The sequence below is a fragment of the Choloepus didactylus genome, chromosome 16 (assembly GCF_015220235.1).
Source record: "Choloepus didactylus isolate mChoDid1 chromosome 16, mChoDid1.pri, whole genome shotgun sequence".
NCBI lineage: Eukaryota > Metazoa > Chordata > Mammalia > Pilosa > Megalonychidae > Choloepus > Choloepus didactylus.
The window spans coordinates 45,587,268-45,606,450 of NC_051322.1; the positions used below are offsets into that span (position 1 = coordinate 45,587,268).

The following is a 19,183-nucleotide window of genomic DNA, read 5'->3' on the forward strand; positions in this document are numbered from 1 at the left end:
GAACTGGAACCCAGCATATGGCATTCTGGGGTAGAGAAGAATTATTATTGTGTTTCTGGTATCCTAAGGGTAAATGGGTGTTTGTGGGATGGGCTGGATGTGGGACAAGGAGGAGAAGGTACAGAGGACTAATCGCCATAACATGTTTGGAGAAAAGGGTTCAAGATTCTAAAGAACTGACTTAAAATGAACTCATGTATCATGAACTCTTTGTGATAGTGGCTGCCTATAGGCCATATTTTTATTGTCATTTTTCAGAAAGTAATAATAAATAAAATAATAATACATAAATTTAAATACAATCAAAGTAACTAGGCAAAACATAATTATAATAGAAAACAAATTGATTTAAAATACTGTAAATGTAAAACATGATTTAGGGAAAGGACATTTTTTTTTCCTTCTGAAAATTTAAAAAGTACGCTATTTTGTGAATTACATCAAAAACTCTTGAATTACATTTAGGGTTAGGTTCCTTCCTAACAGAACAGAGTTCTTCATTCTCTTCCTTTAAAATGTATAAAGATTTTACCTCCATCGACAATAGCTGAGAGGGTCTGCTTCCTCAAATTGTTATCCCTGGATAGTATCAATGTTAATTTTTTTTTTTTTTTAAATCTGCTAGGCAAAAGGTGATAATTGCTAAAATTTGTATTTCTACATCTATTTTAGGTTGAACACTTTTCCATATCTTTACTGGCAATTTATATTTCTTCTTTTGTCTGTTCATATCCTTCACCTATTCTTGTTTTGGGGATGTCTTTTTCTTGCTGATCTCTACTTGCTTTATGCATAAATGAAATCATAAAACTTGATTGTCGCATATGCTGGAAACAGTTTCCCCAAGTTATTTCTTGACTTTGTGTACACTCCCTTTTGAAGCTCCCTTTGGAAACCTGGGAATATGTTCATGATAGGTTATAACTGTAGACCGAAATGCAATGCATGATCTCATTTGTGTGAAAAAAAGAATGTGTTAAACACCCACTTTTATATAAAGATATATACAAACACACATCCATATATAAACAAAAAGTTGGGAAAGTCCAACTGAAAATAGTAGTTACTTTGGGGAATGAGATTAGCAGGGAGAGGGGCTGTGGGAGGCTTTTTTTTTTTTTTTTTTTTTTCTTATTTACTCTAAATTTAACCAGTGGTGGCAAGAAAAAGCTTTAAAAGGCGTTTAAAAATCTCAAATTTAATAAAGTCACATGCATTGGGGCAACCCTAGCAGTGTGTAACCGGGAGCGGCGGTCCGCAGGAAAACGGTGTTTGTCATCACTCAGCACTCCTTGTGCCCTTCCCCTGACCGTGGAGCCTGAGCTTGCAGGACCTTGTGAGAGTCAGTGACTCAACTCTTCAGGGCATCTGGACAGGGAATCTATAATATGAGTGAAAGTCCTTCCAGGTCATCTCAGGGCTCATGATGTAGGATTGCTTAATCGAGCTTTAATGGATAGGAGAAGGCACTAGTGAATAGGAATATTCCAGAATTTCAAAATGGTTTGTCTATATGAAATTTTATGGCATGTTGGTGGAAGGATTTCCAGGCCCTTAAATGGGCAAGAACTCCCTGAACAACGAGGCCGGGCAACAGGGCAACAGACGCCAAACGACGGGCAGAGGGTGCGCGAGGAACAGGAGAGCGGTGCCGGCAGCTTCCAGAATGGCTCCCAGGGCGGCTCTGACCACTCCCAACCACTCTGCAGACCTCGATTAACTTATTTATCACACAAAAGCAAGAACAAGACAGAAAAACAATGCCACTTACTCTGTGCAAAAGCCTCCTGTACGTCTCCCCCTACCCCTGTGAGCGAGTCCTGAGGCGCGTGCGTCGGGGTGGAGCAGGCTGAGGCGGAGCGGACGGGCATGGGGATCGGCCTGCTGATGGTGTGACTGGGAGAGGAGCGCGGAGAACCTGCGCCCTGGGTCTGCAGAGACAATGCAAGGCATTAATTCACTTTCTCGAGAAATGGCCACACGCCAACCCGACGACTCGGACTCCCAAGGCAGGGACGATGAAATTCCAAAGCAGGGAGAAATCCTAGGTAATTGAGATGGTAATCCTGAAATCTGGGTTGAAGGTGCAGATAATTTAGGATCTTATTATATATAACCTGGAGCTTTGGTCAAATGTTGAAAGCTAAGTGTATTAGTACAGCGTTGTTCTACAGTCTATGAGACATATGCCTATATAAGGAAGACATTATTAAGCAGATATAATGACAAGGTGTGTATATTTTCTTTTTGAAAGAAGTTCTAGGTAGAATAAAGACATTAGGGAGAAAGTTTTAAATATAAACTAGGAGACTATTTGGGATGGATGCGATTTATCCCTTTCTAAATTTTCAACCTAACTTTCCTGGCGTCATCTTTGGAAGATAATACAGTTTAAATTGTGTTATGTACCTATGTGCAAATTGTCTCAAATGAAGACTTAATGAAGTGTAAGTTGTCTGATTGCTATTTTACAGTAAAAGCTGATTTTTTCAAATTAAACTGTGGTTCAGGGATTCAAGTTGGGAAGAGAAGAAAGATATCTTGGTTTCTAATTTTTAGCCACTGCTCCTTATAGGAAATGTCCTTCTCTTCACCTATGACAAAACAGTGTTCTGGCAGAACAATAAGAGTAGCAGGATTCAAAATGGGTAAAGAAAAGAGGAGAAAACGACTAAAAGTCATTTATCTCTGCACTAAAGTCTCTGGTGTAGAACCATTCTGAGACTGCCACACCTTGAGTTTTACGGCTTTGTAGGAGTTGGCCTCTTGAAAATATTCTTCCACTTTTAATAATAAGTTAACAAAAGAAGTCAGTCACACGAATAAGGAAATGTGAGTCCCTCAAGTGCATATACAGTGGATTCGGTGTTCACATAAATTGCATTCCATTCTGCTGGGTCTGTCCCTGTAGGGGGAGGGCTCTCTCACACCAAATCCCAGAGGTTCGTCATCAACCCATTCCAAATGCAGACATGCACCACAAGAACAGCGCTCTGGAATAATTGGGTTTGAGTTCTGCTGTAGGCTCAGCTGCTTGCAGTTAAAACACAACAATCCTGTAAAAATGCCATGCTGTTAGCTCTCCAGGGCTCAGCCTCACACGTAAAAATAAAATCTATGTATTGAGAAAAACTCAGAATTAAAAATGAAGCAAAACAGAACAGAGCACGCAAAGTAACTCATGTGGTGCCCAGTGGTGATTCCGTTCTTTCACTCTCAACAGTACCTTGTAACAGTCTGTCCGGGCCCAAGGAAGAGAACTGTGCACAGTTGCGATGCTTTGCAGTCAGCTTTCCCCATCCTGCTCGAGGAGGGATCTGGTTTTCCCCAGGAGACTTTGGGAGCTCAGTCCCATCACCATGAGCCCTTGTGTTTCTGAGCTACCACCACATCCCCTCTTCCAGCTACCAACTCCAATAATAAATAACCTCACATTGGAGTCCTACTTGACAATGTACACAAGGTGTTCTTACGTATTAACTCATCGATTCCTCTCCACAACCCTGTGAGGCAGGTATTAGGATTGTAAAGGTGCAGTTGTGCATCCTGAGGTTCAGAGAGTTAAAAGGGATTGCTCAGGAGATGGGGCAAGAGTGGCAAAGCTGGTGTCCCAGCCCTGGTGCTGTGGGAACTGTGGTGGGCCATGGCAGTGGAAGGTTCCACAGAGGAGATGATGTTGGCCAGTCATCCTGAGGGCTGCCTCCCCCTTCCAGTCCTTCCTTCCCATCCTTTTCAACATGGGACCCTCAACTGGGATCCTTGGCCTTTCTTATCTGTTCTCTTTACCAAGCAAGGATCCAGATCGCAGCAGGGAGTGGGGACTGGAGAAGTCGGATAGAGGGGGCTGTAGGACATCAGCTGCTCTTGGCTATGCACTGTGGGTTACCCCCTCAACCCTGGGAGGCCAGATCCTCTTCTGTGATAGGTTTACAATAATAATACAACTTCACTTTTATATATGACTTTTAGTGTATGAAACACTTTCACACATTGTTTTATTTCATTTCCTAATAATGTAGGGGTAGGAACGATGGTATCTTATGTTTATATAAGCAGTTTGCAGTATATGAGGCATCTTAACCCTAGTCCTCTAAACAACCGTGTGAGGTATGATTATTCCCATTTTACAGATGAGGAAACTGAGGCTCTGAGAGGATGATTGTTTTACCCAAAGTCTCAGAGCTAGTGAATGGCAGAGACCAATGGATTTTCAGCTTTGCTACTGCAAGTCCAGGGTGTATCCCTGTTTCCACAGCCAGGATTGTGGGTGCTGAGAACTCTTCCCGCCAGGGGTCAGGGAAGAAAGGTTTAGCAACCTGAAGAGACAGAGAAGGCGCATGTGGTGCTAGAGCAGGGCCAGGGGAAGAGGGTCCCCTTCAGTTGCTGGGTCCTGAGGAGGGTGTGGGTGCCCAGGGCTGTGGAAGCGCCCTCAGACTATTCATCAATCACTACAGAAATACAGGTCTACCATCACTTAGCTACAATTTTGAAATAAAAAAAGATCTGAAAATCCCATGTTTTTTTTTGGTAACTAATTTGGACCAAGATGATGTGAAGCTAATTATACAGTATCTTTGCTGATTTGCCTTTTCAAAATCTGAAACATTTTGAATTCTGGACCATATCTGGACCGGGGGTGGCAGATGTGGTGTTATGGACCTCAATTCCAAGACTTTACTGGCGGTTTGGGGCTGTACTTATCACCAGCCCTGCTTACATCTGTCACACAAGAGTGCTTGTGAGGCCCCTAACGTTGGGCCAGAATTTTTTTTTTTTTTTTGGGGGGGGTGGCAGTATATCTAGCCCTTCTCCCTTCCATCCCCTGGGTTTCTAACCTCCTGGCAAGACTCCCTTCTCCTAGTGCACCCGCCTCCCCTGCTGACGTTCGTTTGTCTGAGCCATTCCCAACCCTACCTCTCTCTGCTTAGTGCCTGGTCTCCAAAGCCAACTTTTCCTACTCCTTTCTGTCTGTTACCTTTCTTCACAGCTCCCATTAGAGGTTCATGTAAGAGAAAAATAATTGCCTGTGGTTATGTGTTATGGGAAAGACAATGGACCGAATCTAAATTACACCAAAGTATGAATGACTAACAGCCACCAACAACTCCCAAAAGAATCTCTATTTGGTGCAGTTTCAGGCAGTGTGATTATGTAGTGAAGGAAAGATTTAGCTGCATCTTTCCTGCAACTCGCAGCTCCTGAGTCACAGCCAGTCTTCACCCAGTTCTTTGTCTTGTGGGAGCAGGACTCGGACTCCCTGGTTGAGTGCGGCCCCATCTCTTGTTCTCAGGGCACTCTCCAGTTTGATGCAAAGCATTTTCTTAGAATCTACTGCTGGGAACACCATCTCTGGCCTTCCTTTCTGTTCTGTTCTTATAAGAAAGGGGATTTGCTTCTTGCACTGGGGTAGGTCAGTAGAGGTATCAGAAAGTTTCCTGTTCACTGGTGGGGACCCTGCAGCTGGTGGTCTCTGGCTTGGTCATGAAACATGGCCATCTTTTAATAACTTAAAAAGAGTTAGAGGGAATAATCTCTGTGAACATCCTTTCCTGGAAAGCACCCAATGATTAATGGAGGAAAGACTAAGGGACAACAGTCCATGCAGATCAATATATATACCTAAAATTCCCAAGAAGAGAGTTGATTATGGGAGAAGGAAAGCATGTATCATACTTGGCAAATCTAAAATAGGTCTCTTCCTAGAGAATAAATGAAAAAATATTTCTACACTCCATCCTCTGAGTACACTCATCCTGATGTTTTATCAATTTTTAATAAGTCTGAGAAGATCCATAAATTTTCTCAACTTTTCCAGGAAGTATTTTGGTTTTCATTCAGCCACAGAAATGAGGGATGCTTCAAGGAAAGGACTAAATGTCTAATTGCTGACCTAGCAGCCCTGGCGAAATGCCGAGCAGCAAACCAGGAGGCCGGAGCGGGCGGCACTGGGACCCCCCAGACATGAAAAACCTACTTCCCAGGTGTGGCTGGGTGAGAGGCCTGTCATCCCCGGTTGCAGTTAGCAGCTTGGGAAGTTGCAAAGCAGGGTTTAGTGACATTCAGTCTTCTTTTCATCCTTTCTTTCAATGACTGTCATAATACTGATGATAGTTTCTGTAGTCAGGCTTTTTGAAGGGACTGTTGTGTACAAAAGATTGTGGGGATACAGAGGAGATGATAATTCTGACTGGACAGGCAGGAGGTGTCCTTTCACTTGGGTCTAAAAAATGGAGATTTCTGGGCCAAAAAAAGTGGAAGTATTGAGAGGAGAGGGAACATTAGAGGCCTCTGGAATAGCCTGAGCAAGGCATGGGAAGTGTGAGGGGGAATTGGAGATACAATGGGAGGCAATATGGTCAAAGCACTAGGTTTGCTGTGGGGAGTGAAGGAAACGAGGCAAGGAAGGGGTGGAAGGTCTGGGGGCCTCCAGTGTCATAAAAGAGATTAGACTTTATCTTGAGATAGAGGGACACCCTCCAAGGTTTAGAAGCAAGGAAATAATTTTTACTTCTCTAGAATGAATTAATCAGTCCCATAATTAAAATAAAAGAGGATGAGAGAAAGAGTGGGAGGGCCTTTTTTGAGCACTAGATGATAGCCTTATATTGCAGTTGATTATGTATGGTGGGAATTATCACCTTCCCTCACTCTTGATTGGTCTTCTACACTATAGAGCACCCATCAGAGAGGATGAGCAAGGGAAATCAAAGAAGGTGAAACCCAAGCTGGTAACATTTGTCATTTCTGGGTTGCTTACATTCCTTAATGTGTTTCGAAGAAGTAGGGACCCGAGTGTATGGCTATTTTCTGAATTAACTGGGACAGCTGTAAAGAGAGAGAAGAGAATGTGTGTGGTAGATGGAATTTGGAATGATGCTTGGCTTTCTTCTCCTGATTGAAACTGTAAAGAAGTGAATGCACGAGTGAGTGTGTGTGCATGTGAAATATAGTTAAGTTTTAAAAGTTTATATATACTCATGTGTATATACATACATTCATACTTATATCTGACATTCATATAGTATTTTACAAAGTTCTTTCACATCCATTATCATTTTAAATCTACACAGTAACCCCATGAGCCAGATGTTATCATTATGTTTGAAATACAGTACCAGGAAGTGAATTGACTTACTCAAGATATTACAAATGAGAGTAAAGAGCTGGGACCACTGGAACTCAGGTCTGATAACTGTAATCTTTCTAAAAAAATTATTGAGACCTTACTTTCTGAACTCAGAGTCAGGATATTTGGTTTTAGAAAGGGACACTAGATTTAAAACTGGAACTACACCAGAAATTTTGGAACATATTGTCACTGCAATTATACCCCAGCTGCTTTCATTCAACTTTTTATGAGTGTTCTGTTTATGGTTCCTTCAATAAATCTTAAAAATACACAAAGAAGAAAGAGGGTAGGATAACTCTGATACAAGTTTTGTAAAAAAAATTTATTGCTTGTGATACCATAATCATCATATTATATTACAGGCACTATTTTTTTTTTTTAATTCATGTTCTCTCCTCAAGGGGGATAAATTCATGCATTACCTCTAACAAGAAACAATAAAAGTAGGAATTATAGATACCAGTATAATAAAATTCTACATTGAACCACACAGACTTACGATAAAGCAAGAAGAGGTTATTAAATCAAACACAATTTGTTGTCTGGGGTGTTTTAAGTCTGATTTTACAAAGTAAAAGTCCCTGAAGGGGAAAGGCTCATAAACAAAAACAGAATTTAGAAGCCAATACCAGACAGAAACCTCTAAATTCTCTCCTTAGATCATGTTATACCCCAAGAAGTCTATATGTATAGATGGCATTTATTCTATTGCAGTACTACCCCTCTGGGGTTGGGAGATTTGGGATTTTGCCTTTAATTTTGATGGAAGGTCAGGATAAGAAATAGCCACATGAAATGTACTACTACTGCATTTGTCCATTTTACTGTTCAGGACTCCTTCTGCAGAGCTTCACGTGAAGACTTTCTTTTATATTTTATGCCAATAGAAGTGTGGGTCCCTGAGAGCTGGTGCTTCTCTTATGATAAAACTACTGATTATGTTTTCCTGTTTTGCCCCATTGCCAGAAAGCTTAGAGCAACACTATTCCTCATGATTAGCATTTTTGCATTTTCTTTTTTGTAGCTTTTGATTTTTCTATTTCTATCTTATGAAGTCATTGTTTACGTCTTTTGTTGTAAGCTGCCTCAGGTCCTTTTGGAAAAGCGGCTTGATTTAGGAGCCAATAAAGCAATGAGTAAAACTGGCAAACTCTCCCACCACCCAGACAAAGCACTGCTGGAAACTGGGTAGGAAGGATTTCCTGGCCTCTGCAGCAGTACCCACTGCTGGTTGACTTTCCAAGGTGCTGAAGTTGCCCAGGGGGCCAGGGAGGAGCTGGAGGAAAGATGATTGAGCTGCTGTTATGGGCACTGGCGTAGTTTGGCTCTGTGCACCCATCTGTTTATGAACTTCATGGTCCATGGAGCCTTTAAAGAATGTGCTGCCTGGGAAATGGCCACGAAGGGATCCCTGAGGAAAATGGCTAACGCAAGGCTGGCTTGTCTGCAGGATGACCGCCCTCCCCTTCCACTAGGAGGGAGAAGGTTGGATTGAGCCTTCCTTCCTTTTTTTTATGCACAGACTAAGTAAGATTCAGGAAAAAAAAAAGGCCATTTGCAAAGAGAAGCACTATAAGAAAGGCATTTTTCTCTACCATGATCTAAGTGTGTTGGGAGAACAGTAACATCGCCCCATGAATCCATTTATGGGCAATTATACAGGTTGTAAATGCTACATGGCCTTCTCCTCAGGGAACACTCATTAAAGATTGACTTTAGTTTAGTAATTTTTTTCACAAAATGCAAAATAACGTAATACATTATCTTTATTGTCTGACATTACAGATTGTTTTACACTTTCCTTTTTTACACACCAAGGGAATGAAGGGTAAACTGTGTTCAGCATTTTGCAAACATTCTTTGTTACATACAAACACACACAATGAGTCATAGAAAAAAAGAATACAGAAGAAGTAAAAGAGAAGTTGAAAGTGGACAGGCTGTGGTTCTAAACGATCCACGGAAATAATGTGCAACTTTTAAATAATGACAGAGTGGGCTATATTGACATACACAGCTTGGTACATGCACTTGAAATTAAAGCTGTTTTTATTTTGCTTCTATTTCATTTTGCGGGGACTATACTGCTCCCTCTGCTGGCTTCTGAACCTGACCACCGGGTTAGCACAGCACCAGTTAGGCTTATGGTTAGAGCCACAATGCTCCCACAATACACAATTTCCAGAGAAAATGCATATAATGATCTGGTGACCTCCCACAGCAGAAAAGCTCTGAGATAAAAGAGAAAGGCTGAAATTACCAATTCTTTAGAGATTATTCTCCACCAATGGTAGTGATTTTGCTTAGGGGAAGAACTGAAAAGATGGGAAGTCAGTTACTCAGTACAGTCTTTTCTCTTACAAGACTGAGCACATTTTGGTCAGCAGCAGGGAACAAAGCATAATCATTATGCCATGAACAAGAGATTTAATTGGCTGATTTTTATAGAAGGAGGTTCCCACACCCTTTCATCAGAATGGAAGCTGAATATTCACAGCATGAGAGGAAGTAGAAGTTAGCTTCTGAGTGCTGTGGGCTTTTACAGTAACATTTAACCCCAGCATAGCTCCAGTCACTGTGGAAGGTGTTTTTATATTAAGAGAAGGGTCTGATCAACAACCCAGAAAAGCAGGAGACTGGTTTGAAACTTAGACTCTGGGAGGTCTAAAAAGTTTTCAACACATTACAACTTGTTCCCTCTTCTATAAGATGTAATAGCTCTTCTTGTGATACCAACAGTAGTAATAATAGTTATCAAAAATGCTAAGTTTTATATATCTCAATTCAAGCACTACATTGAAAAGGAGGCAAATTAGTATGATTTGTTTTTCTTTCCAAACTGAAGCATGAACATACATTAGAGGCAAAAGCAATGAGAAAAACGGCAGGATGGCAGGCCCCTCCACTGTTAGTTAAGACCTGCAGTAGGGAACATAACTTACTCCCTGCTTCAGTTCTTCTTCCTACAGAAAGATTGAATCAATAATAGTTAGATTACCCAGGGTTCCAGTGAGAGCATGTACACAGTATGAAGGAATGTAGGGTGGGGAAACATCGACAAGGCTTTGATGACAGGTCAGGACTTTGCCACTTCAGTAAGTACAGTTCCAAGCACAATTAGGCATTTGAGTCTTCAGAACTATTTTTTCTCCATGTGTCCAAAGATCTTTCACCACAGTCCATCTCTCTATCCCAGTATTTGCCCTTAAATGCTCATCTTGATAGAACAGGCTGTGCCCAGTTAGGCTTAGTTCATACCAAGATGGCTAGTGGTAAACAGGCTCCTGTACCATCACTATGGAGACAGAGCTTTAGCAACATGAGCAGGTAGCTGTTTTCAAAGCTTCCTGTCATTCTCTGAAGGGAAAGATGGGACCAGTCCTCTTTATTTAGTATGTTTGGAAAGGGAAGTAGAAAGAGCTTTTGTGGGTCATTAAATGAGATCTTAAGCCAGAAACAGCAGCAGGTTACTAATAACTTAGTCCTATCTTACCATCTGTGGTATAACAAAAACTGATTTCTACGCTTTATATGTCTAATACTTGGAAACGTAGGCTGTGTTCAATAAACACATAATTTTCAACACTGTTAAAGAAGGCATTGATGGTAGGAAAAGTTGACTAAAGAATAAGGCAGAGTAAGGGAAATGAAAGAAAGAAATGCTACATATGGAATAAGAGCAATTAGACCAATGCCAGGGGCCCAGTGGATTTCAAAATATATTTTTTAAACAAATGAATAAATGAAAGAAAGAAAAAGAGAGGGATGAAGAGGGGGAGGAAGAGAGGGAGGAAGGAAAGAGGGAGGGAAGAAGAAAAGAAGGAAGAGATACAAAGAAGAAAGAAAAAAAGGAAAGGAGGAAGGGAGGGAAGGAAGAAGGAAGGAAGAAAGGAAGGAAGGAAGGGAGAGGAAAAAAGGGAAGAGAGATAGAAAGGAAGAAAGAAAAATAAAAGTAGGAAGGAAGGAAGAAAGGAAGGAGAGGGAGGGAGGAAGAGAGAAAGGGAAGAAGCGAGGAAGGGAGGAAGGAAGGAAGATAATGCAGAAACAACACATGATGGTATGTCAGGGATGTTTGGGGATTCAGGGACTGGCAATCAGGTCATACTGTCTTACAGGGGAGCTGTCCCAGGGACTTTGCCTTCATCACTCTCCTATTAGAAGTTTCGGTTCCTGCCTTTGGCTTGTCACAGTTCATATAAGACAGGATGACCACACAGCACTGCCACTTCTGCTGGACTGACTGGGGATGCATGGCCATCATTAGTCTGCTCTTGACTTGAAATGTACTTTCAGTGTATACTGAAGACTTTATGAAAGGAAGAATGCCATTTCCCAATGATAATAGATTGTAGCCCTCTAAGAGGACTTCTATAGATCATTGTCTTAAACACTCTGCCTTCAGAAAAGTAAGGAGCTATTCCCACTTACAGTTTGTATTTGAAGCTCATAGAGTCATGTGACTTGCTGCTAAAGCCAAGCAGATAAGAGAAAATATTTTACAGAAATTAAGTCATTCCTCTTAATAAAACCGTAGTCACCAAGATTATTTAATGACTATATCTTAATTTTCTGAATTAGATATTAGCATCTGTTCAATCTAATCATAACTGCTGAAAACTATGAAATGTAAAATCTTTTAAAATAAATCCAGTTTTATTACTTTCAAGGACTTACAGAAACTGGAATTAAGCCAAGAAGGAGTTGTCCCCTGAAGGTGTTCATCAGCCTGTCTCCCAGAAAGTGATGAGATTGCTACCTTTTCATGTCTTAAGAAACTGTTCTACATCTGAGTTTGAAACAACATTTTGGGGGAAACGACATACAGTAATTGGAAAAACCATTGCACATTATGTGCAAAACATTTTACAAATGCCATAGTCATAGGCTGAGGACACATTTATTTGAAATATCTTACCTTTAGTAGCTTCATGAGACCTTCTAACTGGACCATTAGCTCTCTCCGGCTCTCCTGGAGAGCAGACATTCTCTGTTCCAGCTCATCCTTGCGTTGTCTAAGAAACAAGTAGTTGTCATTAGAAACAGCCTTCAGCTCACTGAACTATAATCACATTTCATGCTTTCGTGGGACAACTTGACTGCCAGAAACAGGCATCTCTGGGGTCTTTGACATGGTTATCAGACAGGGAACCATCTTTAAATGAATGAACAATTATAGCTTGAGGTGTATTTTTATTTGTTAGAAGTTATACTAAACTTACACAGAATTAAAATCCTTTTTGACATTTGCCCTCTTCCACTCTGAGTTAATGAACCACTTAATGAAATGTTTTCTGAATGCTAACTATGTAGTGGAGTCAGTGCCGTTGCATTCCCTTGAGTCAACAAACAGAAACTAAACTGGAGGTCAGTCTTACAGATCCTCCAAATGCAAGGACTCTTTAATCTCACAGAAAATATTGATTACCTTAGTATTTAGATTTCTGAAATAGAAAAGTACATTTTAAATCTCTAGTACCACTAGTATGCAATGTGATGCCTTTCAGAGGTGAAATATAACAATATTCTATTCATTAGATTAAATCTATATTTTTTTGTTTGGGTTTAGTTTCATAATGTAAAGTCAGAATAAAGAACAGTTATACACAGTTGTTCTACAACTGAAAATAATCTACATAGTTTGTGTTTAATTTTGTTTTGTTTTGCCCAACTTCTATTAAATTGTCAGCAAGAATGGGAACCACTAAGGACAATCTACACTCTATCATTTATGTTGACACTAATAGGTTCTACAATTATCTTTAAAATGGGAAAAAATGAAACAGAATGGAGAATAATGTCAATAGTTCAATTTTTTTCTTTATTAGGGAAGTTGTGGGCTTACAGAACAATCATGGATTCTCATATCCTACCCTATTATTAACACCTTGCAGTGGTGTGGAATATTTGTTACAATTGATAGCACATTTTTATAATTGTACTACTAACTATAGTCCATGGTTTGACTCAGGGTTCACTCTTTGTGTAGTGTAATTCTATGGATTTTTTTAAAAAAATTTATTCTGTTACTATATAGGCAATAACATTTTATGTTTTAGTCACATTCATATATATATATTTCAATGCTGTTAATTACATTCACAATGTTGTATTACCATCACCATGATCCATTAGTTTACATTTTGAAATATATTTTTCAAAGCAATTTCAAATCCATTATTTCATGGCCATTAGTGAATAAGTAATATGTGCACTTTTTCCTCTGCCCCAAAGGCATCCGAGTTTGAAATATGAGAACTTATATTTAAAAAATGTCTGGATGCTTTCACCACACATGTATTAATGAGGAAGGCATACGCCTAGTCTCAATGGCACAGACACAATATTAAGTGGGTCTATAGCTGGGACTCCGAAATGAAAAATTGACAATATCAAAATCACACTGAGTTAGGTCAATGACTCATCCAAATGAAAGATATTTTGTGGGAGGACAGGTTAGGGGTATAAATGAGACTTTTTACATATGCTTTCATATAGACTTTCCCTACTATGAATTATGAAATTCTAACTTATAAATGTATCATAAACTTTTTTGAATATACTTATGTTTTTAGCTAGTATTTCCACTTATGACATTGCTAAAGCAATCCTTCATTCAATTTCCTCTACAACTGCCTTTTTTCTGAATTCAGAGAAGGAGGAACATCATAATTTTATAGGCTTTAATGGTATTTTATTTTAGTCTTTTCTTGCTCCATTCAAAAATATCCTTCAGTGACAATCTATGCACTGTTTGCCTTTGGCCTTGTCTGCACATGGTGTTCCAAGTGCAGACACAGCCGGGTTTAGTACAAGGACAGAAAGTATTTCTGATTTATTTCCAGTTCTCTTCAACATTCTGCCCTGTAATTTTTGGTCTTTTGGCCACAGGAGCACTTTGGAAGGAAGGTTGAAGCCAATTCTGATATTGTAGGTAAAAAATACTAAGAGAGGCATTTAAAAGCTATCAGAAAAGTGAACTAGCTTTAACTAGAAGTATTCAACGTTAAAAAAATCTTACTTATACATTTATTTATCTAACAGTAATAATTTCTCAAAATATGACATTTATGGTTTCATGCAACTGACTGAATTCTTTAAAAAGTATTCATTTAATAATGTCTTCTCTAAGTTTTTATACCAGTGGTTATCAAATGTGGGTCTGAAAATGAATCTGTGGTGCAGCCTCCACTGTTCTAACAGAAAATGAGAAAAAAAAAAGGAATATGTAGTGATTTTGTTTTTTTCCATAAAGCTAAATGTATTCATCTCTAAAGGAATGCCTTTTATTCTGAGATTGTAAGATGATTTCTAATTTTGTATATATATAAAACATACTTTAGGACAGTAGTCAAAATTTGACAATAGACAAAATTTGAATATGAACTGTATATTAGATAATAAGATATAACAATGTTAACTTTCTGAATTTATGATGGCACCATGGTTATATAAGACAATATTTTTGTTCTTAGAAAATATACACTTAAATATTTAGGGATGAAGGGCAAAAATGTCTGCAACTTACTCAAATGACTCACCAAAATATGTATGAAATTTACGTTTGTAAACATATAAACAGAGAGACAGAGAAGGATGTGGCAAAATGTTAGCAGTCAGCGAATTTGTAGGTGATGGGTAGAAGGAAATTTGTTATAATATTCTTACAAATTTTCTGTAGGTTTGAAATATTTTCCAAATAAAAAGTTAAAAATATACTGTTATTTATGAAACTGTGCTGGTAATAGATGATGGTAATAGATGATGGTAGTTGTAAAAATATAATTATATGGCAAACAAAAAGTACTACATACATAATTCTATGTTGTTTCTCAAAATAAAAAAGAATTAATTGCTCTCTGAAATTCAAAAGTCTGGAAACCACAGACTTGCAGCAGATATTGCAATTCCATTTTTAGTTTGTTAAAAAAGTCACTTTATATATTTGTGTTTACATATTTAAGTTTATATTTTTTAAGCCATTTTTAAGGCAACGGATAGATAGGAAAAAGTTATACTTGTTTATCTTGAGATTTGTAATGTGAGGTTAGTTGTTTCACAGTTTTAGTAAATGTTTTCATTATAGCAGATGGTATTCTCTTTGCAAATGCAGCTCTTTAGCTGTCTTAATAACACAATTGTCTCTTCATGGTTCTGCAGTTCACCCATTCCTTCCAGCATTGGATGATGTCTCTAAGGGAAGTTTTTAGGGTCAATGATTGAATGAGGAAATACAATTCTGATAGCAGTGCAGATGGACCAGAAGTAGGGAAAGTTAAGGTCCAGGCAGGAAATGATTAAGGTCTGAGAACTACTACTCATTGTGTGGGACCTTGAGTTATTTGACTTCTCTGAATCAGTTTCCTCATCTATAAAAGGGAGGATAATAATAGTGTCCATCTCTGTTTGTTATAGCAATTATATGGGACAAAATATGTACAGCTTAATGCATGGTAAATGTCAGATTAGCATGCAAAAATGCCATCCTATAGTCCTTGTCAAATACTAGATCTGGACTACAAACTTGGCTTTCAGCTTCCTTGTAGCTAAAGTAAAAAAGGGAAACATGATCATTTAGAAAGTTCATAGTACTCTTAAGATAAAATAAACCACACATTCATAAAAAGCAAAACATAGCTCCCTTCTTCCTCTCTCCCACCCTCAAGCTGAAAGAAATTTCCCCTGCTAGTTTTCAATAAGAGGCCAGCGAAAGATATAACAGATGGGCAAGATCTCTATGAAAGCTACAATCAGCTGCTTCATTTGGTCCCCCCTCAGTGTGGACCAAGGCCAAAGGAACTCTTCATGGGGCCATTGTTTTGAAGTTCATTGAAAGTCTGAAATTACTAAAGAATAAAACCTAGAATACCCAGAGCAGGGTTCTTTGGGGTGTCAGAGTATTTGTTAACTCTCCAAATTGTGGAAATGCGCCCGCATAAAGTAAGTGGTTTAAAAGTACCTGAGGAAATATGCTTCAAGGGAGAAAGGGAATTCCAGGCAGAGCAAAATGCATGCAAAGAACACAGAGGCAGGAAGGCAAACCAGGGGGAACTGGGTGGGCCATGAGCTTCCAGTGAGGGCCAAAAGCACAAAAGTTTCCCCAAGAGAGAGACTCCTTAGGTAGCTTTGGGCTCAGCTGGAGCCATGAATGGAAAGAGAAACCGTGGTCTCCAGGGCAGTGGGATTGCCCATAAGCCATGGCCTCGAGGATGATTTAGAATCATGCGTCTTTTGCAACATGGCAATGCAGGAGGGAAGAAACAGCAGTCGGAAAATTTATCATCAGGGATCCAGGCACATCAAGAAGCCTTCCCAGACTATATTATCCAAATGGAACCAGATACTTTCAAAAGCAAAAGCTAACTGGGAGAAACTGATGAGAATGCTTATGAAAAATTCCCAGTCATCACCCCTTCTAGAGGGAATAGGGCAACCAATGGAAGAGGCACAAAGGACACCCCGACAGGTGGATGAATGGTTCCTCTACGTCCAAGATGGCTTATTCAATGATATTTCTGTGTATATGGGACTTAAATTTCAGCCTGTGACTTGGAGGGCCTATATAATCCCATTTGGAAAAATCTGCTTTCAAGCAGGCATTCACTTTTAAGACCGTCTAGTAAGTATGATGGTACTTGTCATTTCTACCCCATCTGGGTGATGTGCAAGGATTTATAACACATCTCTCTGAGGCTAGGGCAAGAAGTCACATCGGCTGAGAAGGAAGAATATCTTTTTTTTCCCCTATTAAACTATTTTCTTCTTCAAAAGTATTAAAGAATCTTTTCACATCAAGCAGTTGCCCTAAGCTGCAGGTTCTGTAGATCTCCTTTGATGGCTTTGCTCCTCCAGCCAGGTGCATGGGCCTGGAGACAGGGAGACTGATTCCAGCCAGACGGCCAGCAGGAGGCCTGGGCCAGGGGTGCCGTGGCCTCAGTTAAGTATGTCTGAAGGACAGGGCTCTCCTGGAACCCCTAGAAACATCCATGATTACTATATATGTAAACTCATTCAGGGGCTTGGTAATTCAAAACACAGACTTACAGAACCTGCTTCAGTTGTTGTGTGGAGGGGGAAAATGACAGTCTAATGACCAAGTTTTCTGAGAAGGGGCATCTATACTTAGAAAATGAATGATTCAGAGTTAGATATACCTGGAATGTACTTGGCATCCAAATTGAAAGATGGGAAGAACGTAATACTTGCTAACTAAAGGTGCTTTGAGAAAGGCCAAAATGACTTTTCTAAGAGAGAATGTCTTTGAGTTTATTTTTGTGTTGTTTCCTAGACAAATATGTTTGAGTGCCTGCCATATTCAGGGCGTGGTGCTAAGCCTGTCTGATGTGGAGCCCACAGGAAGACTTTCATTTTTCGGCCTTGGGGGTGCTGGGGAGAACTACAGTCTTCACCTGGTCCTCCTGCTCTCCAGCTTTCTGACTCAGAGAAGCACACCAAAATTCAGGGGTTGAACCAGATGACCTTTTAAGGTCTCTTCCAACTCAAATATTTTATGATGACAGATTAGCCAGCCCTAGTCCTTTTAATTCTGTTGCAGAAAAAGAAGGCATGAGGCCTATTTTTTAGTTCTGTATATAAAGCTATGCAGGATCAAGATTCAGAGAAAGTAAGATTCCTCTCTATAGACCTACAGGTAAATTTTTAAAACAAAAAAGCTATCGTGATTTTTAATACTTGTGTAATTATTTAGCTTTTTATGTGTCTGTTTTATTGAATATGCATTATAAACCCACTGGTGATAGTGCAAATAACTAAAAAGAATTTCTCTGTATCAAATGAAAGAATAGAATATAAACCTCTTCCCAAATGTCCCACATCTCAGCAATTGCTATTAAAAATAAAAGTAAACAAATGTCAGCAGTTTATGACATTTATTCCCTGAGATCACCTGGGCTCCTCTCTTACCTGAGGAGCCGGAGTTCTGCCAGCAGAGTGGGGTTTTGTTGAGCCTTCTCTGGAGTGGGCTGAGAAGCTTGTTCATGTTCAAGCCGTAGCCTCTGGATCTCCTGTAAGATTTCTCTTAGGAGAGAAAAAGAAAGTAAGAAATCAAGGTCAGTTAACTTCCGGAATACTAACATCTGAGCAGATCAGGGCCACCAGGTAAAAGATAGGAGTCATCTCACATTTAGGAACAGAAACGACCCTCACTAACCAAAAAATTCACTGTGTTTGTGAGGCTTTGATGCAGCTAATTGGGTGCCGTGGGTGAGGGAAAGATGCACTCCATCTCTGGTACGTCCAAACCATGACGGTTCTGCAGGACATAGCTGGAGCCATCAAGCCAAGGGTTATACCCAGCCTACTTAGCTTATATATAGTAAGTAATATAATGCTGCAATAATGTGTTCAACTCAGAAGAGTGCTCTGCTTAAGAGACAAAATTGTATCTTCCTATTATTTATGATCATGCTTTCTGACACCATAAAATACCTGCAGCCAGCAAGTGAAGAAGTGCTTTGAGGGAAAATAAGGATAAATGAGGCTCATTTTGCAAAACTAAATAACCTCCTTCTCTCACCATGAATGAAATTCCTCTGAATGAATTTATCTGAGAAGCTCCCAGTTAGGCAAAACCCTTTTTCTTTTGTCTCAACATTTTCAGCCTTAACTATGGATCATAATGAGGGTAGCCTTAAAAGGAAAGTGCTCCTAAAAGGATTCACTGTAATTGAGTCTGTGACATAAGACGGCTAGTGCTGTGCCCTCTGTCAGGGGTGAGATGCGTCAGTCTGTTATCGATGTTGGAGCAGAGCTGCCCTGCATTTTGGTGAACATTAGGCTGCCCATAAATGATAGGTGACTTGGGCAAGGCAAATCATCTCTAAGCAAGTCAGAAACCATTAAGTAAGGTTACAGGTCACTTATTCTTGGAAGTGTGTGTGGGGGTGAATTTCCCACCCAATGAAGTACACAAGAGCCAATAAGACGGAACAAAGCACCACTAACGGGAGGTGAACTTGGTAAGCAAGGGGAAAAGGCTTTCTACTGCTTCACAAACACATACCAGAATCAGGAGGCTAATTATCAGTAAATCATTCA

The 19,183-nt window shown here is 39.6% G+C and overlaps 1 protein-coding gene across 20 annotated transcripts in view; it reads right to left on the reverse strand.

Annotated features, from left to right (window-relative positions):
- DTNA (dystrobrevin alpha) overlaps window positions 1-19,183 on the reverse strand; it is a 403,763-nt gene that overhangs the window by 14,991 nt on the left and 369,589 nt on the right. For 15 of the 20 annotated variants that reach the window (XM_037805729.1, XM_037805730.1, XM_037805728.1 and 12 more), the window contains 3 exons: window positions 18,050-18,163; window positions 12,045-12,141; window positions 1,772-1,931 (listed from right to left, as the gene is read on the reverse strand). In XM_037805729.1, the coding sequence (XP_037661657.1) occupies window positions 1,772-1,931; window positions 12,045-12,141; window positions 18,050-18,163 (371 nt within the window). Of the gene's footprint in view, window positions 1-1,771; window positions 1,932-7,432; window positions 10,093-12,044; window positions 12,142-18,049; window positions 18,164-19,183 lie in introns of those variants that run through there. The other 5 variants (XM_037805749.1, XM_037805744.1, XM_037805741.1 and 2 more) reach the window with 1 other exon arrangement.